This window comes from Orycteropus afer, unplaced genomic scaffold (assembly GCF_000298275.1).
Source record: "Orycteropus afer afer isolate SDZICR_OR568_19922 unplaced genomic scaffold, OryAfe1.0 scaffold00394, whole genome shotgun sequence".
NCBI classification, from domain to species: Eukaryota; Metazoa; Chordata; class Mammalia; order Tubulidentata; family Orycteropodidae; genus Orycteropus; species Orycteropus afer.
The window spans coordinates 2,789,398-2,813,735 of NW_006921981.1; the positions used below are offsets into that span (position 1 = coordinate 2,789,398).

General features: G+C 37.0%; 1 protein-coding gene across 1 annotated transcript in view; it reads right to left on the reverse strand.

Moving 5' to 3' along the window:
* TRAPPC8 (trafficking protein particle complex subunit 8) overlaps positions 1 to 24,338 on the reverse strand; it is a 121,328-nt gene that overhangs the window by 5,227 nt on the left and 91,763 nt on the right. The window contains exons 27-28 of the mRNA XM_042782627.1: positions 14,729 to 14,830; positions 5,413 to 5,558 (exon numbers count right to left, since the gene is read on the reverse strand). Coding sequence (XP_042638561.1) covers positions 5,413 to 5,558; positions 14,729 to 14,830 — 248 coding nt within the window. The remainder of the gene's footprint in view (positions 1 to 5,412; positions 5,559 to 14,728; positions 14,831 to 24,338) is intronic.

The following is a 24,338-nucleotide window of genomic DNA, read 5'->3' on the forward strand; positions in this document are numbered from 1 at the left end:
AAAAACTGTGTTGTTACAGAACTTCTAGATGGTAGGGAAGTCAAGACAACTACAAGATAGAACAGATTGTTCCAAACGTGGAAAGAAAACTATAAATCACAGGGTAACTTCAAAGAAAAATGATAAACCTTCACAACAAAAAAGAGGACCAGCATAAATATCCAGTAAATACAAAAACAATAGCAATGAAGGAAGTGATAACATGATTCATAAACAAAATGAGCTCAGCATAGAAAATTATATGGAACAAAGAAATCGACATCAAAAAAAGCACATAACAAAAATAACAGCAACAAATTCATATTTGCTGATAATTACATATCTGGCAAGGAACTTATCTCTAAGATTTACAGCAGAAAGGTAGATGACCAAACTATGGTATATACACAAAATGGAATGCTATGCAGCACTAAAGAATAATGTAGAGTCTGCAAAATACCACATAATATGGATGAACTTGGAGGACATTATGCTTAGTGAAATAAACCAATTACAGAAGGACAAATATAGTATTAGTTCATTATTGTGGAGGGTCAAGGAAAGGTTTGTATATGGAGGGAAACTTTCTTTGTTGGTTGACAGGTGTGGGAGGGGAGGGGAGGGAACACTGCAAAAAAAAAAAAAAAAAAACCACTGACCCATGTCACTTAAGTTTTGTGTATTTCACTGTACATAAATTATATTTCAATAAAATGCATGGAAAAAAAAAGAAAAACAGCATGAAACTATTCAGGAAATACTAAAGTAAGACAGGTTTGACAAACAGGGACAAAGCAGAACAATGGATTAAAATGTAAGCACCATGGAATAAAAATCTGCATGAAATGTATGAAGACAAATAGGTTCAAAGGGATCAAGTTTTTTCAGCTTTGGCTGCACGTTAGAGAGCTTTAGATAATCTGATGCCTAGCCCCCACCCCACGCCAATTAAATCAGATTCTCTGGAGGCACGAGTGAAACATGTGCATTCCTAACATTTCTCTACATGACCTCAGTATGCATCTGTATGAGTCAAAGGCACACATGGTAAGAACTGGACAACATTAAGACCATGACAAAGATTTAACACCAAAATTATTTAAACAGCAACCTAAATGACTAAGTTTTTTAAAATGTGACAACAGGAAGTGGTGGTGAAGGTTAGAGCAGAGGGATATATACACACACACACATATACATACACATATATATACACACATATGTATGTATATATACATGTATATACACACACACACACACATTGTTGTTGTTAGGTGCTGTCAAGCTGGTTCTGATTTGTAGCAGCCCTAAGTACAACAGAACATAATACTGCCTGACCTCATACCATCCTCCCAATCATTGCTGTATGTGAGCTCACTGTTGCATGTGTTAATCCACCTCACTGAAGGTCCTCCTTTGTCTTGCTGACTCTCTACTTTAACGAGCATGACATCCTTCTTCAGGAACTGGTCTCTCCTGATGGTATGTCCAAGTACACAGACAAAATCTCGCCATCCTTGCTTCTGTGGTGCATTCTGTCCATACGTCTTCCTAGATAGGCGTGTTTGTTCTTCTGGCAGCACATGGTACATTCAACATTCTTTGCCAATACCACAATTCAAATGCATGAGCTATTCTTCAGTTTTCCCTGGGAGCTCTGGTGGCATAGTGCCTAAGGCATCTGACTGCTAACCAGAAGGCTCGCGGTTCAAACCCACCAGCTACTCCTCGGAAGGAAGGTTGGGCAATCTACTTCCACAGTGATACTGCCTCAGAAACCCAAGGAGGGTTCACTATGAGTCGAATCTGACTCCACAGCAGTGAGTTTGGTTTGGTGGTTTTATTTGTTGTCCAGCTTTCATATGCGTATGAGAAGACTGAAAACGCCATGGCTTGGATCAAGTATGCTTTAGTCCTTAAAGTGACATCTTTGCAGATGTGCCCAATGCAATACATCGTTAGATTTTCTGACTGCTGCTTTCATGGGTGTTGATTGTGGATCCAATAAGATGAAATCCTTGACTACTTCAAACTCTTCTTCATTTATTATGATGTTGCTTATTGGTCAGTTGTGAGGGTTTTTATTTTCTTTATGTTGAGGTGTAATCCACACTGAAGGCAATAGTCTTTGACCTTCATTAGTAAGTATTTTAAGTCCTCTATGCTTTTAGCAAGCAAGGTTGTATCATCTGAATATTACAGACTATTAATGAGTCTTCCTCCAATCCTGAATTCTGCATACTTCTTCATATAGTCCAGCTTCTCAGATCACTTACTGAGCATTTGAATAAGTATGGATATAACCCTGAGGCACATCTTTCCTGATTTTAAACCATGCAGTATCTCCTTGTTCTGTTCAAATGACTGCCTCTTAATCTATGGACAAGTTCCATGTGAGTACTATCAAGTGTTCTAGAATTTCCATTCTTCACAATATTTTCCACAACTTGTTACGATCCACACAATTGAATGCCTTTGCAAAGTCAATAAAACACAGGTAAACATCTTTCTAGTATACTATGCTTTCAACCAAGATCCATCTAACATCAGCAATGATATCACTCATTCCATGTTCTCTTCTGAATCCGGCCTGAAATTCTGTCAGCTCCCTGTCAATGTACTGCTGCAACCATTTTTTAATTATCTTAAACAAAAATTTACTTATCTGTGATATTAATGATATTATTTGATAATTTCTGCATTGAATCACCTCTCTATGGAATGGGCAGTTGGTTGGCCAGGTTGCTGTCTTCCAAGTTTCTTGGCATAGATGAGTGAGTGCTGCCAGTGTTGCATACTGTTGGTGGGATGTGTAAATTGGTAAAATACACTTTGCTTATTAATTCCTAGGCAAATACACAAAAATAAAACAAAAAGGCAAGTACACATTGACCAGGAGGTGAATACAAGAATATTCATAGTTGCAGAACTGAAAGAGTTCAAAACTGAACAAAAACCAAAAGTCCATCAACAGTAGAGTGGATAAAATAATTATAGCATTTTCATATATATTCAGATGGCAATGAAAATTCTACAGTTTCATGCAATGGAAAACTATCAAAGAAATACTGAATGAAAGTTGAACAGAAGAATATAATCTGTATAATTCCATTTATATAATAAAGTTCTAAAAACACAAAATATAGAGTTTAGAGAGGCATACTTAATTGGACAAATTATATATAACAAGAAGCAAAGTGGTGATTACAGGGTAGTGACTAGGAGGGAGTAAAAGTAAGCCTCTAAGACGCTAGTAATATTGTATTTATTGAACAGGGTAATGATTTGGGTGTTAGCTTTGTGAAAAATCACTGTAGCCAGACATTTTTGTTTTTTGTGCACTTTTCTGTATATTACATTTCACAGTGAATATGGCTTAAAAATGATTAACCTCATTTACGAAACCTGTTGCTGTTGAGTCAATTCTGCTTTTAGAGATCCTGTTGGACAGAAAAGAACTGCCCCACAAGGTTTCCAAGGCTTTAATCTTTATGGAAACAGTCTGCCACATCTTCCTCCCACAGAGCAGCTGGTAGTTTTGAATTGCTGACCTTTCGCTTAGCAGCCAAATGCTTAATGACTATGCCACTAGGACTCCTTTAAAGTTACTTTAAAAATATTTTTTATCTTAAGTGTCTATAGAGGTATTAATTTTACCATCACTTTGTGCATCCTTGGTTGGCTGTTATTCATCCTCTCAGTAAACCAAAAAAGAAAAAAACCAAACTCACTGCAGTTGATTACAACTCATAGCAACCCCTCCCTGGGTTTCTGAGGTGGTATTTCTATGGAAGTAGATTGCCTAGTCTTCCTTCTGAGGAGTGGCTGGTGGGTTTGAACTACCAGCCTTCTGGTTAGCAGTTAAATGCCTTAGGCACTACACCACCAGAACTCCTAAAATTTCATTTTTTAAAAAAAATTCTCTACTTTTATGATCTTATCTCCTAAATTAAATAGTTAACCTTGCTCCTACACAAACCCCCAAAATATGAAGGCTCTGTACTTTTTTCTTTCCCTATTTCAACAGGAAGGTGATCCCTTCTTCAGTCCAGTGTTAACCCTATCTTCTGTTCTTTCCTGTGTATACCTTCCCACATATTAAGAATTCTGTTGTTGTTGTTGTTGTTATGTGCCGTCGAGTCAGCCCCGACTCATAGCGACCCCTCCTTGGGTTTCCGAGGCAGTATCACTACGGAAGTAGGATTGCCCAACCTTCCTTCCGAGGAGTGGCTGGTGGGTTTGAACCGCCAGCCATCTGGTTAGCAGGCAAGTGTCTTAGCCACTATGCTACCAGAGCTCCCAAGAATTCTGTTACTCTCCCTTTATTACATCATTTCCTTCAGGATCATAAACATGCTCACCATATCCAAACCCACTGTTATCAAGTTGATTCTGACTCTAGTTTAAAAAATAATGATAACAACAAAACAGATTTTCCCTGCTCATAGCCCAGCTTCTTGAAAGGGTGCTCTACATTACTGTCTTTACTTACTTACCTCCCACTCTTCCCACAATCTGCCATCCTCGCTTGCTAGTGATTCTTCTCTAAAACCATGAACAACCTTCTTACTTTCAGATCTGATGAACAACTTCTATGTGCATTTAATATTTGACCTTTCGGTAGACCTTTAAACTGTGAAGTACTTCTTACTCCTTGAATTGTTCTCACTCAACCTCTGAGATACCACTTTCTCCTTAATGGTCTGTTCTTCCTAATTCTTTGACCACTCCTTCTCAATTAATCTTCATGGGCTCCTTTTTCCTTAGCTCATCTCTCAGATGTGATTGCTCCGCAGGTCAACATTCTCTGTTTGTTCCATTCAACCCCATCCCCACACCTAGGCGGGGTGATTTTACAAAAAATCACACCTTCAGTTATCACTTATAGCTTGGCAATTCCCAATTTTACAGCTCTAAAAGGCTTCTCTCCATCTCTTCTTATTTCTGCAAACCTACAATCTCTTAAGCTCTTATCTGATCTAGGATTTTTTTTATTTTCAGAACTTTATATGTTTACACTATTTACCAAGATATTATTCTGCAAAAACTTTTCTTAGCACTTATATAAATCTTAAGTAAATGATGTTACCTAAATTTGAACTATTAAAATGAGTCAATATTGCAGCATGTCTTAAATTTAATTTCTGTGTCTAAAACAAAAACGATATCCTTTTCCCCTATTTTTGCCTTAACAACAAACCTGCTCGTTAAGAGGAAATTTATCATAGTGGTGGCTGGGCAATAATCTATCTTTAATTACTTCTGTAACATATAGTAATTACAGCAGAGGTAAATTACTTAAGAGTAATTCTTATAGAATCAATATTATTCTAAATTTCTTCTTCAATATTTGAGTTAATGCAATAGCAAAATTAAATAAATAAATGTGTGTGTGTTTGTGTTGTAGAAAAATTTTTTAAATAAATGTCAAACCTTTTTAGATGAAAAGGATGATTATATGATTCTGGATAGTGAAGACTCGTTTTAATGAGACTAGAAAGCTGCTCTATTGATGGTCTTGTAGAAACTATAGTGTTTTCTGGTCTGACAAATTTTAATAGTTCCATTTCTGGTGGTTCCTGAGAAAAGAAAAGGAATATTTACTACAATAAATCATTGGCTTATTAAAAAAAAATTATAGCATATACAAACAAAAGAAGCTAAAACCAGTAGAGAGAAATATCAAGCATAAAAATACTTTTGTCTGAGGACACGGAGAGATTAGGACTCTCCTACACTACTGGTGGGACTGTAAAATGGTACAACCACTGTGGAAAACAGTATGGAGATTCCTTAAAGAGTTGGAATTAGAAATACCATTTGACCCAGCCATCCCATTACTAGGTGTATATCCTAAAGAAGTGAGAGCCATGACAAGAAGAGACATATGCACACCCATGTTCATCGCAGCACTATTTATAATACCCAAAAGACAGAAACAACCTAGGTGTCCATCAACTGAGGAATGGATAACCAAACTATAGTATATACACACTATGGAATACTATGCAATGCTAAAGAATAATGTGGAATCTGCAAAACACCACATAACATAAATCAACTTGGAGGACATTATGCTGAGTGAAATAAGTCAATCATAGAAGGACAAATATTGTATTAGTCCGTTATTGTAAAAGTCAAGGAATGGTTTATATATGGAAAGAAATTTTCTTTGTTGGTGCCAGGGGTGGGAGGGGAGGGGAGGGAACACTATCAGACAGGTAGAGATAAGTACTGATTTGGGTGAAGAGAAGGGCAATGTACCAAATATGAGGGATGAACATGGTGGCACTGAAGAAGAGGAAGACATAGAGAGGTACATGGGAGGTGCATACAACAAAGATGAACCCTTTTGCACATACACTGACTGTGTTGTCAGTGAAGGCAAACACGGGTATATGGGTAGATAGATGGGTGGGCAGCCTGAACTATTAGGTATGTCTATGCAGCAGGGAGTGTACACAAGACCATGTATAGGATTGGCAGACAATGGTTCTACAAGTGTATTTATATGTTCTGTAAGAATTTCCAGGGGTATAGTAAAGCTGACAAGGGACAAGTTTGTAGTCACTTCCTGGTCAGAGCCAGCTACCCAGAGGGAGCGAATAGTTGAACTTCTGGGCTCGGGACCACAGTCACAGGGGACATCAAGCTTAATTGGCATAACATACTATACAAAACACTTTTCCACCTTCTACTTTGGCAAGTAGCGACTGGGATCTTAAAAGCTTGCAAGCAGCCATCTAGATGCAACGATGGGTCTCTCCTTATCCAGAGCAAAGAAGAATGAAGAAAACCAAAGGTTCATGGAAACAATTAGTCCTTGTGACCGGTACACTATGTGATCCTCAGCCTATACGACTATGAGACCAGAAGAACTAGATGGTGCCCAGCTACCATGGAGGGGGATCTATGGCGGAGATCCTGGATAGAGAGGGAAAACAATGTGGAACAAAACTCAAAATAATTTGGAGGTAAAAAAAAACGGGTCTGATAGAGCCTGGTGGAACCACTGAGACTATGGTCCCTAGCTGTCCTTCAGGTCTGGAACTGAACCCACACCTGTGGCTTCCAGCCAAACAAAAGATCGGCATATGAGCTGAACATTTAAATTAGGGAGGTACACTCCTTGGAGAGAACAATCATGGGAGAAAGAAGGGCTGTTTATGCACAGGGAGACAGTTCAGGGGGCAGGAATGCATGGAGGGATGGACACAGGGAAGAGGTCCTATCTCAGGATGAAGTGGGAGGGGAGCTGTTGCATTGTGGTAAATTGTAGTCAATGTCATGAGACAACATGTGTGTGAACTGCTGTATGGAAAGTGAATTTGCTCTGTAAACTTGCACCCAAATCACACACACACACACAAAAGTACTTTTGTCTGCTGTGATTTAAAATAACAGCTGTTATCATTTTTAATATAACCTAGGATGAAGAAATCAGTATCTAAAATCTTTTTATTCATTCCCCACTTAATACATGCTGAAGTGTGACTTGAATTCCAACCAACTTCATATATTAGTCTAAACTGAGTAAGTCACTTTAAAGACTTCATTTCTTGATATGTAAAAAGCGATTCAGAACAATAATTTCAAAAGGTTGTGAGGTTATCATCGGCTAAAATTGTTTAGGTCTTAGGGTATAGAATCTTTTAATAGTGAAGATCTAAAATTGCCCTAAAATTGCATTTTAAAAATAGTTTGCTGTATTTTATAGAATATAATGCTTCAACTCTATTAGTTGAAGGTTAACATGTATGCAAAAATCTTAATATAATCAGTATCAGGCACATTGTAAGAATTTTAAAAATTATTAATCTTTCTCCTTTAAATGGAACTAGAGAATAATGTCCTATTTCTATTACCATTATTTTCTTTCTTAGTTATTTTTCTTCCATTCTCCTTCACCATCCAGGAGAATTTTTTTCTGAATTTCCTGCTAAAATGTAGTTTTATTTTTATCTATCCCAGAGATTTACAAGCTATACCCCATGGGACAAATCCAGCCTGCCCTCTGTTTTTGTAAATAAAGTTTTATTAAAACACAGCTAAATCTATTTGTTTACATCCTATTAACCACTTTTAGACCCAAAGACAGAGTTGAGTAACTGTGGCAGAAACTAACCCACAAAAATTAAAATATTTACAATCTTCTTACAGTAAAATGTGCTAACCTTTGATATGCACAGATACAAAAATTTGCTAGAAATAAAATAATAATTGTAGTATTGGTTCCAACGGTGAGGCTTCAGATTCATTCACTGACAAATAAAGTAACAAATTAACCATATTACAGTATCTCAGTGCTACTGGCAAAACAAAGAAAAATAAAACACACGAAAGAGTTATACCCAATAAGCGGTAATAGACATGTATATAATAATATAGGCTAGCAATTTCATTTCTAGAAATCTATCCCACAAAATATGTAAAAAGAAAGGCATTTCAAACTAGTATGATGTACAACAGTACCGAAATTGATCCAAAATACTGTTAAGTGATCAAATAAACTTGAATACTAAAGTTAAAATACACGTATTTCCATGTTTTATTTGCATAAGCACAAAACATTTCTTGAAAAAGAGATGAGTAACCTGACAGTGGGTAATTCCAAAAAGTGGCCCAGAAAGAGGAGAAGAAGAAAGAACTTGCTTTTTACCCATTCATCTATTTCAGCCTTTTTTCTTGGACTAAGAATTACTATTTTTGTTTTTAAAAAATAAATAAAAGATACAAACAGAGACTACAAACAAGAATATGTAAGAAAGAATAGCTGTAGGTTAAATAGGGACCATAAGAAGATAAAATATAATGGCCTTTACATTTGTGAGGTAGGCAGAAGTATTTGCACTTTATAGTTGAGGAAAACTCAGAGAGGTTAAAAGCGTTTTTAAAGTGGTAGAGGCTATATGCAAATGCAATTCTATGTGAAAATACCACTCAAAAAGTGGTACATATTATTATGTACTTCTGTGGATAACTTTACTTCCTCCTAGCACCAGGTAAATGAGAAACTTCTGTAGCTGAATGTAACAAAAATGTATTTGCATAATATATTTCAGACATTAAACAGATGGTGACTGGTCAGTTAGAGATTCATATGAGAGTGTACTCTTAGTATATAAGCAATGGTATTCTACACCTAAGCTGGATGGCCACCACTCTCTAATACTAAGGTATGCCTGACCTAAGCCATGGTATTTTCACTTGACTATTATGCATGTGAAAGTCAGAGAGTGAAATGAGGAAGACCAAAAGAGAGTTGTGATGTTGGCCAAAAATACTGAAAATACCATGGACTGTCAGAAGAATGAACAAATCTGTCACGGAAGAAAGTACTGCTAGAATGTTCCTTAGAAGTCTCTCCTACTTTGTCATGTTATCAGGAGGGACCATTCCCTGGAGAAGGATATCATGCTTAATAAAGGAGAGGGTCAGCAAAAAAGAAGACCATCCTCAGTGAGATGGACTGACACAGTGGCTGCAACAATGGACTCCAGCATAGCAACAATTGTGAGGATGGCACAGGACCAAGCAAAGTTTTGTTCTATTGTACACAGTGTTCACTATGAGTTGGAGCTGACCCAATGACACCTAAAAACAACATGGATGCGCTAGCTGCCTGCATTCCATGAGGTCCTCATAATATAATATTTACTTTGGTGACTCTACCCTTTTCTAGGGTTTATCACTCAGGCTTACAGACTCAGGTAACTAATCTCATTAATTTCTCAGAGTTATTAAATCACTCTAACACAGTTCATTCAGATATATGTATAAAGTTACACTGTCAACAGAATAATTTATAATGATAAATACAGCTTCTTAACAACCTGATGAATATGCATAGTTTTTCTGTTGGTAGGCTGCTCAGGAAATCAAAGTATCAGAAGACTGCTTAAAATCAGACAAGGGGGATTAGTCATATAATATAAATGTTGAAAAGTATCAGGCTCTGATACTACACTCTACAGGGATGTAACTGCCTGGGAGACCAAACACTTAAGTATGTGAGCAGAGTACACTTATCCAAGGACAATGTCTGGGTGACTACTGGCAATGTCTTTTCTTTTTTTGCTGTGATTTCATAGCTGAACAACTCCCCTTGTATCATAAGAGTTTCTTTCTTTAGCTACACTTTCATTTTCCTTCAGGTTAAATTTAATTATTTTAAGACAAGGTGGAAGTGCTTTATGTCCTTCCATATGCCAGCCTTAGGCACCATGACACCAGAGGTCCTGATCTATTATGTAGCTTTATTAAATTTGAATGAAGCCTTTTAAATAAAAAAGTTGTGTGTTAACATACATTCACTGCAATGAGAAATTTCAAGTAAAGCACTGTAAGAGAAAAAGTAATAATACCTTAAGATTTTCTTTTACAGGTACTTAAGGAAGTATATTTTTAAAACATTTAAAAATTAGTAACTATATTAATCTGCAATATGATCAAATTATTAACAGTCCCATATTAAAAAAAGAATTAATAAAAAAAATTAGAACTCTCATTTAACTAAACCTGTAGCTTATGAAATAATCCTCCCTTTTATATTTTTATTAAAATTTACCAGTATGTGCAAGTTTACAGTTTATGTAATATGCAATAACTGCAAAACATAAGCATATCTGGGAATAAGAATTGAGTTTGGGAAGTATTGTTGTTGTTGTTGTTATGTGCCGAGTCACCCCAACTCACAGCAACCGCTCCTTGGCCTTCCGAGGCAGTATCACTACGGAAGTAGATTGCCCAACATTCCTTCTGAGGAGTGGCTGGTAGGTTTGAACTGCTAGCCTTCTGATTAGCAGTCAAGTGCCTCAGGCACTATGCTACCAGAGCTCCCAAAACCACACCTCCCAACTGACTGCATCGGACTCCTAGTGAGCCCTCCTTGAGTTCCCAAGGAGGGCCAAGTAGAAAAAGAGACAGCCAGGTCTACGCAGCACAGAGTGGCTGGTGGGTTTGAACCACCAGCCTTGTGCTTCGCGGGCAACTGCCTTAGGCCTGAAGCCATCCTCTAGGGCTCCGGTAAGTATAAATGACACATATTTAAGTTTCATGAATAAAGTATTTGCTGAAGGAAGTAGATTTGTTGTCATATTGGTAAAAATAATTTTTTATATAACATTCCTTATATTTATCATTTATAAGGCAAAATAAAAATTGAAATACATGCTGGTTATGGATGTGCAATGCTGAAACTATCAACTTTAAAGTTTATTGTGTATTATCTGTTTGTGTGCAAACATTAGCATTACTGGGCAACTCATGTCTAGTTAACACAGTTTTGGTTTTTTAAAATAATAAAGTGAATTTAGTACAGCATTCTTTAGTAATTCATTTGCTAATTACCACATACTTATTACGTACCAGGCACTGTCCCAAGAGCTTGTAGTAAATTAGTAAATAAAGTAAGATAAATTTAACTCCCAACAAGTAAGCTTCCCTAAGAGAGGGACGAAACGATGTGTAAACTAATAAATTAGAAACATTTGATTTAACAGACCTCTATTTTCTTTCAGATAATTTTAAAAATGAAAACTTTCATGAAATAATATAGCTCTACTTATTCCATGGAGCCCCATTTATAAACTGAGAATAATTCTACCTCCTTGCTCATAGAAATTTATGAAGATTAAAAGAGAACAAAAATAACTTTGTAACGTATAAAAAGCACAAAAATTCAATATCAAGTTTAGGGTACTTCTGTACATTCTGGCACCACAGTTCACCTGGCATTTCCCCTTTGTCTGAGCTCTGGAATCAACTATTTCTCTAGGAGTCCTGCTTCCTTTCATTAGACAACGGTAGGTAAGTTTTAAGTTTAAATTTTGTCTGCAAGTGAATGAATTACAAGTACAAAGATAAAATGAATCAATCTCACAAGCATGAATGTTGAATGAAGCCAGAAAAAGTAAACAAAGTATGAGTCCATATATATAAAATTCTTAAAAGCAGTTTTGCTTTTTATTTACATAATATCCTAAGTTAGAGAGAAACGGCTAGAAATTTACTATAGAGGGCGTAGATGTGTGATTAAAACAAGCAGGAGGAGAACTGAGAAGATGGTTCTCCCCTATGTCTGTGTGCTAGTTAGGCCAGAGTTTTCTTCAACTTGTGAAAACTGAGTGAGCTATACATTTTTTTGTATTTGTGTTATACTTTAATAAAAAGTTCCAAAACGTATTACTGTTTAAACATTCTAGTCACCACAGAAGACAAGCTATTATTTGGGATTTTGAAATAATGCTGATTAAGTTTCTCAGTACCATCTACCAGGAAGAAAACACATGAACTATAAAAGGCTATCAAAAATCTGAAGCAAATTTACTGAGAAATTATTTGTAAGTTTTCCTCTCTCAACCAGATTAAGAGTAACAACAAGTATTTTTAAAGTCTGGGAGGTTCAAACCCACCAGCCACTCCTCGGAAGGGAGACTGGGCAATCTACTTCCGGAGAAATACCGCCTTGGAAACCCAAAGAGGGGTCACTATGAGTTGAACTGACTTGACGGCAGTGAGTTTCGTTTGGTTTGGACAATTTATATAATAGTTTCACAGTAAGTACTGACTTCTACTTTATGATAACTTGACAAGAGAAACAAAATGTAATCACCCTATTTTACAAGTCAATAGTAATCTGAGGCTCAAAAATTTAAGTAATTTTTAGTGGGGTCATCAATCCAGAAAGTCTCTGGACTCCAAACCCATCACTTACAGTATGATGAAACTGCTTATTATCTACCAAGTTTCATTAATCATGTGAAGAGAATACAAAATGTTTCAAAAGTGATAAACAAATAAATAAAAAGGTAGTGTCATACACAGTATATAAAATAAGACGATGAAGGAGTGAATTTTATAGTAATCACTTTACTTTATTTTCTAAATGCTCTCTTGCATTTGAAATGCCTCAAATTTTCAAAAGTTCATGAAATATGGAAATAAAACTCAATTTTTTATATTAATCAAAGAAGAAAATACAGTAATTTTTTGAAAATATGCAATAGAGTTGGAGTTAAATTTGATGTCTTCAATATATCTAATGGGAAATTACCATTATGTAACTAAATAGCAGAATAAAAATTGATTGGAGTTATAAAATTATCAATGAATGCTAAATTAGTGGCTATGTTTGGTAAGAAACCAGACATTTACATAGTCCCAAATTATATCCCCACAATTTATCAATTATTATGAAAGGAAAAACAGTAACTTTACTGTGGAGAAACCTGACAGACACTTCCTAATCAAATGACCCGTCACTGATAAAGAATAAATTAATATGTGCCTTCATCATACACTGAATAGAATGTAACACCACTTATGTAGTATGTCTGCCAAAAATGTATAACCTGAATTAATAATGAGGAAACATAAGACAAATCCAAAGAGGTGTTATTCTACAAACTGGCCCATACTCTTAAAAAATGTCTATGTTATAAATGATAAAGAAAGGCATAGAAATTGTCCTAGATTAAAGGAAGATAAAGAGACATAATAACTAAATATGATGCATGACCTGGACTAAATTCCGGACAACAAAAAACAAACACAGTTATAGGGACTTTATTCTGACTTTTAATGGCATTAGAATACAGACTGTATGTAACTGTATTTCATCAATGCTGTATTTCCTGAATTTGGTAATAGTTCTTATAATCATGTAAGAGATTATCTTTGTTCTTAAGAAATACTCTGTATTTAGTAGTAAAGCAGCAGGATGTCTGCAACTTACTTGAAAGTAAGTCTTGAGAATGATTAAGAAAAAATAAATCAATATGTATAAAGAAAGAAAAAGAACGATAAAGCAAATATGGCAAAAGGGTAACCACCAGTGAACCTGAGGTACAAGGGAGTTCTTTATACTACTCTTGCAAAAAGCAAATAAAAAGTTTGCAAAAACAATGGAGAGAAGCTAGAAAACGAATAGCCATCATCAAATTCGATTCCTGGCTGATGCACCTCACACACCGCCACCACCTGTCTCTCAGCAGAAGCCTGAGTGCTGCCATGCTGCTGAACAGGTTTCAGCCGAGCTGCCTTCCTTCCCAAGACAGGCTAAGAAAAAGGGACAAGCCATGTACTGCTCAAAGGAAGAATGCAAGCCCTCGGATCACAATGATCAGACCCACAACCAATCATGGGGATACACATGGGGTGATCATGACTCAGGGGCTGACTCTCCAGCAGCTAACAACACTATAAACACAATGCATAGTTACTGTCTGAATTACTGGCCTAAATGTGCTTAAATTTTGTTCATATATTCTATAAGAATTTTTTTATAAGATGAAATAGTGTTTTACGAAAAACGAGAAAGTATATTAAATGCTATTACCAGCTGCTGCACAACTCCAAAGGCTACCATTTACATTCTATGATATGCCCCCTGGAGTTCTGGAATGTTGTGACTGTATTACACATAAGAAAACACCTAGAATTTACTTCTCTTCCTCAAGCAAATGAATTCTTTTTATAGCTATGAATTCTAGATTCACTATAGAATGTATCTTAGGAAATCCCCAGATCATAAATGCATCTTAACACTCTTATAAAGGTATTAAGACATTTTAAAATCAATTTATATTAATTTCTAATTTTAATCACTCTTCTATCAAATGCCCCCTCCAAATTCCAACACAATGCCTGTATCATCCAGATCCCTCCAAAAAACACAAAAACCAAACAAAAAGTAAGCCCCACAAGTTCATAGGAAACCCCAAAAACAAACTATAAACTATGCTATTACCTGTTTCTGAGGATATGAAAAGGCTTCTTTTCCTATAGTGCGAAGAATAACATGATGCTGACCTTCCAAAATAAGCTGTTTACTGTCTTCCACAACATAGGCCTGTAAAACACAAAGCACAAAAATGCTACTCTGCTTGGCAATAACCTAAAGAGTAAACAACCCAATACTTGAGGGAAGACAGAAAATATTATGGCTAATATCTATAAATTACAAACATGCATGGGTAGGTGAGCCTTTCTACTTTTATTTATTCATTTAATCAAAAGAACTACCAGCTTTGCCTCAACAGACTATCCAATTGGCCTAGATATCTGAGAGAGATGTATCTTGAAATCTTTTCCAATTTTCCCTAGAGCTCAAGAAACTAGTTAAAAAGAATTATGCCAAATTTTTCTTCATTGGACTGACAACATTCATGCAAAAGCTCTTATTCCTACAGTCTTGCTTCTGAAATGGTCGAGGGTTTAATAGTAGGGCAAAATCAGTGAGTACAGCCATAAATCCTGTAATAAAAATGCTGCATCTTCACAGACCTCAAATACAAATGAGTACACTTTAAAACAGCATTTTCTTCCCACAGAGTGAGCTTATTTCATCTATATTAAAACACTTGTTCCAGCAAATGACTCTTCTTCTGCTGTTCTGAAGAAAACATAATCTACAAATGGCTCTGATATACTGTTAGTGTCACTTCACATAAATATAAAAGCTTAAATTATCAGAAAAAAATTTTATTCTTAACATTGGTTATGAATTGCACTATGAATGTTTTCTAGATATTTTTTTCTGCAAAAGTGTTTGTCCAGGTAATTAGTTTCCTCCTGCATCCTATTTTATACAAGAGTTTCATGCTTTCTTATGCATCTTACTCTGCAATTCAAATGACTTTTCAAGTTTCCTTTAACTAAATAGGCCATTTTTGCATTACCTAGAGCCTTCACTAAAGAAAATCTACCAATCACTTTCTCAACTGAGCAAAGATAAATTTATCATACATACTTAAAAAAAACCCAAACTCACTGCTGTTGCATTAGATCCAACTCACAGCAACCCCTCCTTGGGTTTCTCCAAGGCAGTATTACTATGGAAGCAGATTGCCCAACCTTCTTTTCAAGGAACTGCTGGTCAGTTTGAACCACCTGCTTCTGGTTAGCAGTCAAATGCCTTAGGCACTATGCCACCAGAGCTGCTATCATACATACTAGCTGCTACCAAACTTAATATTCTATTCTTTACCCTAGAATCTTCCATTTTCTAGCCAAGGACCAGCATAATTTTAGATCATTTTCTTCATGTGCTCAGTAATACTAATAGGTTTTTTGTTCAGGGCCATTTTTTCACAGATAGCATCCCTCCCCCACCACCACCAAATCAAGACTACTATGCACAAAACAATGAGTACAGAACAGCATAATAATAAACAACTTATTTTTAAAAACATTAAATATCTTTCATAATCAATGAAAATATCAATTTGCTTAAGTAGTAAATTGCACTTATAAATAGCATTCCATTTGGAACTGATGCAAAGCTAATTTGACTTTTAATTTTTTTTTTTAAATGTGTGGTTAAAACATTCTGTAACATATAAATCAATTTTAAAATAAACATTTGTTGATCACCTACCATGGGCATGTCACATGCTAACTCTAGTGTCACACAGCACAAAAGCAAAACCCTGTCACAAAGTTCAGGTGAATATCCTTGAGCAAGAGCCTTTATTTCATTTAGAATCTTTTCTTTTTTTAAATAGATAATACATACGTAAGATATAAGATTTTTAAAAATACAAAAACTTCCTCTCTATTATAGTTCAGTATGACTTTAGGGAAAACTCTTCCCACTTCCTCCCTACAGTTACCGCTTCCTTGTGTCCTTCCTTCCCATGCACTCCTGCCCCCCACCTTGAGCTGTCTCCCTGCGCAAACACTGCCCTTCTGTTCTCCCACAACTGATAGCTCCAAGGAGTATATCTACTTGATGTAAATGTTCACCCCATATGCCTGTTTCACTGGAAGCCAAAGGAGTGAATTCAGTTCAAGACCAGAAAGGTAACTATGGGCCACAGTCTCAGGGGTATCACCAGCCTCTATCAGACCAATAAACCTGGGCTTTTTTTAAAAATGATTTTGAGTTTTGTTCCACACTGTTCTCCCATTCAATCCAGGATCCCCTGCACCAATCCCCCCCCAAGAGGCTCACAAGTGGTAGCTGGGTACCATGAGACTAGGGTTTTAAAAGCTTGCAAGCCACCATCTAAAGGCACAACTATTGGTCTCTCCCTGTCTGGAGCAAAGAAGAGTGAAGAAATCCAAAGACACAGAAAAAATTACTCCAAAGGGTTAATGGACCACACGAACCTCAGCCTCCATAACCTTGAGACCAGAAGAACTAGATGGTACCCTGCTACCACTACTGACCACTCTGAAAGGGACACATTAAAAGGTTCCAAACACAGTGGAACAAAAAATGTGCAACAAAGCTCAAAATTATATAAAAGACAAAGCTTACTGATAGGATAGTGACTGTGGAATCTCCGAGACTGTGGTCTTTAGTCCTTTTGGACCTGGAACTGAACTAACCCCCATGGCTCAATTTACAGCCAAACAGTAACAGGTCTACAGGGTGAACAATAACACTAGGAAGGTCCACACTTCTTAGAACAATCAACCATTCTAGATCAAAGAGGCAGCATTTGCCCAAGGACAAAGTTTAGGACAAAGTTTAGGACGCAGGAAGGTTTAGAAGAAAAGGATGAATGGAAACGAGAAATACAGGAAGGAAGTAGGGGTAATGTTAAATTGAGGCAATTGCAATCAATGGCATGAAAGAAAATGTGTATGAATTGCTGGATGGTAAACTGATTTGCTCTATGAACTTTCACACAAATCACAAAATGTGTGTGTGTGTGTGTATATGTGTACTGTGGTGGTTAACTTTATTACTCTTTTTCTTTATTGTTTTTGAAAAACAATTGTTTTTGAAATCTTGCTTTCCCTCTATAATTGAATAGTGTGGCTCTGGCCTATGAATTAACAGATCCATGGAACAGAAGAAAAACCCAGAAGTGGATCTAAGAACACATGAAAGATTAGGATATGATAATGGAAGCATCTCAATTGAGTTGAGCTAGAAAAACTTGTTAGCCATGTAGAAAAATGATTGAAAAAAAAAAACTAGATCAATCTTCCACACTGTACACTGGGATAAATTCTAAGTGGGTCAGATATTTTACATGTAAAAAAGAAGACAAAAATAAAGCTTAGGATAAGAAAGACATGCAGGAAGAGAAGAAACAACTATAAAAAATACTAGAAAAAAACATGGTTGAATTCCTTTATAACATGGGAGTGAAGAAAGTTTTCCAACCATGAATTAAAAACTCAAAAACAATAAAGAAAAAGAGTAATAAAGTTAACCACCACAGTACACACACACACACAGAGAGAGAGAGAGAGAGAGAGAGAGAGAAACACACACACACAAATCAATCAAAGTAAAAACAAAAATTCTCGGAAAATATTTGTAATTTATAACACTAAGGGCTAATGTCTTTATTATAAAAAGTGCTTCTAAAAAGTAAGGAAATGACAAAGTGATAGAAAAATGAGAAAAACATGGTGGGGGAGCAGGAAATGGATGTTAAACATATAAAAGGATGTTCAGACTACTCCTAACAAAGGAATAATAAATAAAATCACAATGAAATCTATTTCTGACATACCAAATGAACAAAATACAAGTTTGCAAACATACTCTACCAGTAAGGAAAAAATGTACTCATAAATTACTGATTAAATTCAAAATGGAATAACCCCTTTCGAGGGGAATTTAGTATTTAGTAGCTAGCAAAATTACTTATGCATTTACCCTCTGACTCAGAGATTCCATTTCTAGAAGTCTATACTATACATACCTAGTAAAAATAAAAAAAAGTACCCTTCAAGTCAGAAACTGAACTCAACTCTTGTGGATCAACCTTCAGCCAAACAATAGAGAGGCTTATAAGGCTGGTATGGTTCTTCTAGCCAAAGTCTTTGTAACTTCCACCAGATTACGGGGTGCGACCAAGCAGACAAAGTGTGTGGGGCTCTAATGTGAGGATTGGTTGGTTTTGCTATGCTGCTGGGGTTAAAATGAGCCCTCCTTGAGGCACAGGTTGGGATCTCACTGCCATCAAGCATGTCCCCTGACCTGAGATCACTGTGCTGGACCTCCCTGGCAGAGAGATGCCGGGCTGAGAGACTGCAGCAGTGGAACCAAGACGCATGAGACACAGCAGTGGGCTTTCCGGCCCACAGAACAAGAAAACTGAGTGCCCTTGGCAGGAGGCTTGTTGGCAGAGTTGGGCGCACCTAGATGTATATACTGGCAGAGCTACAAGAGCTTTGTAACACTTGTCTAAGCAGGGCAGAGGCCAGGCCAAGAGCCCAAAGGCCAAAGAGACATGCCTGAGGGCATAGCAGAGAGGAGACTGACCTGATTGAAGAGCTGTATCCTGAACACGTTCCTGAACCTGAGATGTAATGTGTTACTTCCCCAAAAAACCCCATAATTCTCTGTGAGTTCTGTGTAGCCATTGTAACAAATTATCAAACCCAGCAGAGAAGTATTGAGTACCATGGGAGGGACAGTCAGTGTCACGAATTGGTGAAAAGGATGGCCGGTGACAGCATGTCTGGCCATATAGAAAGAAGCCTTGGGCTGTTGATGGTGACTCTGTTTCCCCCTCATGAGGCTGGACGAAGTCAGAAAATGCCACCTCCATGTCCTTTTTGCAAAGGTGAACAATAATACCAAGAAGGTCTGCACTCATTAGAACCATCAACCATATAAGACCAAAAGACAGCATTTGCCTAGGTATCTAAAGCTAAGAATGCAGAAAGGGAAAGGAAAGACAGCAAAGGGAAATGGCACACACAGGGAGGAAGCAGGAAGAGTGCTGTTACACTGTGGGGATTGCAATGAATGTTTGAGAGAGAGACTGAATGTTCCTAAACAGAGTTTATGTAAATGTGAAGTTAGTATGCCTGGATGCAAGTCTTATGTATGTTATATGGACAAATAATTTACTACTCTGTGCCTCAATTTCCAAATCTGTAAAATGGGTATAGTGCCTTTCTCATTGGGTTTTAGAGAAGATTAAAAGGGACATGTGTGTAAATAACTTAGGACAGTTCTTGGAACAGAGAACAACTGATAATACCTATTACTGTTTTGAGAGAGGAAATGTTTTGTGAGATTCTCAACGATTTCTGTGATCCAGAAAAGGGTAAGAACCACTAGTCCAGTGGGTAAGACTGACTTGTACTCTGACTGTGGTGACCTGGTATGTGTGACAGGTGCTAAAGGGGAGTTAGTTCAAGGTGCAGTTGGGGCATTTTGAATATCTGTGCACCTCCCTTAGCACCAAATTACTCAGGACCTGCTCTAAACAGCTGCTGAAGTTTAACCCTCCAGCATTGCTGAATAATTTGTCTAGGTTGGATCAGCGTGTTAGGAGAGAACAAAACTCCATTTCCCCAGCTGAGTGTGTTAAAAAAAGAAGAATGTATTTGCATTTGATCACATTAAAAGCAATAGCTTCCACAGCAATTAGGCAACTGTAAATTACCCAGCCTGCTTCTATCAGCTGTAACAGCACCATGAGGAAGTTAAAAAAAAAAAGTCATTATTAAAAATGCAGTAAGTACATGACAGCACTATTTCTAATAGCAAAACATTAGAAATAACCAAAACATACATCAATAAATTTTATATAGTAGAATATTAAGCCAAACCAAACCCACTGCCATCAAGTCGATTATGACTCATAGTGACGTTATAGGACAGAGTATAACTGCCCAGAGGGTTTCCAAGGCTGTAAATCTTTACAGAAGCAGAGTGCCACATCTTTCTGCCACAGAGTAGCTGGGAGTTCAAACTGCTGAACTTTTGGTTAGCAGCTTGGTACTTAACCACTGTACCACTAAACAGCTGTAAAAAGAAGTAAGAAGGATCAAAGAGTGATCTCTAGGATATATTAAGTGAAAAATGTAAGGTACAGAAAAAGGGATATAATATACTATAGTTTGTGTAAGAAAAAGGAAGATATAAACATATGTACATATTTGCTCATATGGGAGAGAGAAGAAAAACGGGGGAAAAGACAACAGAGGTTAGGTCTCCCTGAATGTACCTTGTTTTATAGATCCATTCTACAAATAATCTGGAAGATAGAGCAAGTAAGTAATCTTGTTAAAGTTAACAGGAAAATAATTTCTAGAGTAAGAAAAATATAAAAACTAAAAATATTAATTAAAAACCTTGTATTCTTCAAAGTGAACTAGAAATAAGCTTAAACCAGGATTTATTCTGGAAATAAGCTTAATAACTAACAATTTATTCCTTCTTTTTCTAAAAAGTATACAGTCCCTGTTGTTGTTATGCGTCATCGAGTTGGACCTGACTCATAGCAACCTGTCCTTGGGTTGCCAAGGCGGTATCACTACGGAAGTAGACTGCCCAACCTTTCTTCCGAGGACTGGCTGGTGGGTTTGAACCGCCAGCCTTCTGGTTAGTAGTCAAGTGCCTCAGGCACTACACTACCAGAGCTCCCATACAGTCCCTAGCTCTGCCCTTTTACAAAACAGAGAAGCAAGGACATACCAATGTCAATGAATACTCCTAGCATATAAAGTATATCCCACTGAAAGAAAACAAGATTCCTAAGTGAAGAGGTTGGTTTCAAGTCTGCTTTATCTCAAAGCAAAGAAGCTATTGAAAAAAAAATGGGATTATATAAAAAGAATACAGGAGGCAGCCAACTTCCAATGACCAAATACTAGATAATTTCAGAACCAAATCATGATGGCAATGAACTGAAATATCAAACACATAAAAATCCATGAGTTCATAATGATGCTGGAAAAAAAAAAAGTCCTCAATGATCACCCTTGCAAGTTGCTAGGGTACCAATTCATTATTGTAGGAATTGACAATAAAAGAAAAAGATTTAAACATTTACACTATTTCCTATCTAGACAATGATCATAAATGGCTATCAAAATCATTAGATGAAAGATTAATAGGGAACATTACAATAATCACCAGTTATCATCATCTGATCTCACAGCTTAATAGTCACTAAAGTGGGACCACCAGACATTTTGTTCTTCCTGAGATGACGCACTTTGAAGTACACAGCATTAATTGCTGTTTGGTGCCCTGGAGTCAGCACTGACTCATAACGACCCTATCTATGTACAAGAGAATAAAACACTGCCTGGTGCTGTACCAGCTTAACAATCCTTGCTATTTTTGAGCCTATCAATACAGCAACTGTGTCAATTCATCTCATTGAGAGTCTTCCCCTTTTGTGCTGACCGTCTACTTTACCAAGCATGGTATCCTTCTCCAGGGAATGGTCCCTTCTGAAAACACGACCCAAGTAAATGAGACCAAGTCTGGCTATTCTCGCTTCTAAGGAACATCCTGGCTGTACTTCTTCCATGACAGATTTGTTCATTCTGCTGGTATTCCATGGTATTTTCAGTATTCTTCACCAATACAATTCAAATGCATCAATTCTTCTTCTTTGTTCCTTATTCACTGTCCAGCTTTCACATGGACATAAGGATCAGGTGCACCTTAGTCTTCAAGGTGACATTTTTGCTCTTTAACACTTTAAAGAGGTCTTCTGCAGCAGATTTCCTAAAGGCAATATATTGGCTGACTTCCTGACTGCTGTTCACATGGACACTGATATGGATCCAAGTGAAAAGAAGTCTCCGTGCACCTTAGTCTTCAAGGTGACATTTTTGCTCTTTAACACTTTAAAGAGGTCTTCTGCAGCAGATTTCCTAAAGGCAATATATTGGCTGACTTCCTGACTGCTGTTCACATGGACACTGATATGGATCCAAGTGAAAAGAAGTCTCCAACAACTTCAATCTTTACTCCACTTATTGTGATGCTACTTACTGGTCCAGTTGAGAGAATTTTTATGTTGAGGTGAAACCCATATTGAAGGTTGGTCTTTGACTTTCATCAATAAGTGCTTCAAGTCATCTTCACTTTCACTTTAAGCAAGCAAGGTTGTGTCATCTGCATATCGCAGGTTGCTAATGAGTCTTCCTCCAATCTTTATGCCATGTTCTTCTTCATATAGTCCATCTTCTTGAATTATTAGCTTAGCGTACAGATTAAATAAGTATGGTGAAAGGATGCAACTCTGACACACACCTTTCGTGATTTTAAACAATTCATTATCCCCTTGTTCGTTTGAACAACTGACTCTTGGTCTATGTACAGGTTCCTCATTAGCATAATTAAATGTTCCCATTCTTCACAATGTTAATCTAATTTGTTATGATCCACAAAGTCAAATGCCTTTGCATAGTAAATTAAACACAGGTAAACATCTTTCTGGTATTCTTTGCTTTCAGCCAAGATCCATCTGACATCAGTAACGATATCCCTCCTTCCATAACCCCTTCTGAATCTGGCTTGAATTTCTGGCAGTTACCTGTAGATATACTGCTCCAACTATTCGTGAAATATCTTCAACAAAATTTTAGTTGCGTGTGATATTAATTATATTGTTTGATAATTTCTGCATTCTCTTGGATGACTTCTCTTTGGAATGGACACAAATATGGATCTCTTCCAGTCGGCTAGCCAAGTAGCTATCTTCCAAATTTCTTGCCATAAATGAGTAAGCGTCTCCAGTGCTGCATCTATTTGTTGAAACATCTCAATCAGTATTCTGTCTATACCTAGGGCATTGTTTTCACCCATTCCTTCAGTGCAGCTTGGACTTCTTTCTTCAATACCACCAGTTCTTGATTATATGCTACCTCCTGAAATAGTTGAACATTAACCAATTCTTTCTGGTACAGTGACTCTGTGTATTCCTTCCATCTTCTTTTGATGCGTCTTGCATTGCTTAGTATTTTGCCCATGTTGTTGTTGTTGTTGTTTGCCGTTGAGTCGGCCCCGACTCATAGCAACCCCTCCTTGGATTTCCGAGGCAGTTATCACTACGGAAGTAGGATTGCCCAACCTTCCTTCTGAGGAGTGGCTGGTGGGTTTGAACCGCCAGCCTTCTGGTGAGCAGTCAAGTGCCTTAGGCACTATGCTACCAGAGCTCCTATTTGCCCATAGATTCCTTCAATATTTCAACTTGAGGCTTGAATTATTTCTTCAGTTCTTTCAGCTTGAGAAATGCCAAGCATATTCTTCTTTTTTTCAATTCTAATTCTAAATTCTAGATCTTTGCACATTTCATTATAATACTTTACTATGACTTCTCAGGGAGCTCTGGTAGCATAGTGCCTAAAGCACTTGACTGCTAACCAGAAGGCTGGCAGTTCAAACCCAGCAGCCACTCCTCGGAAGGAAGGTTGGGCAATCTACTTCCACAGTAACACCATCTCAGAAACCCAAGGAGGGGTCGCTATGAGTCGGGTCCAACTCGAGGTCATATAACAACAACAACAACATGACTTCTCAAGCTGACCTCTGAAATCTTTTGTTCAGCTCTTTTATTTCATCATATCTTCCATTCACTTTAGCTATTCTCCATTCGAGAGTAAGTTTCAGAGTCACTTCTGACATCCATTTTGGC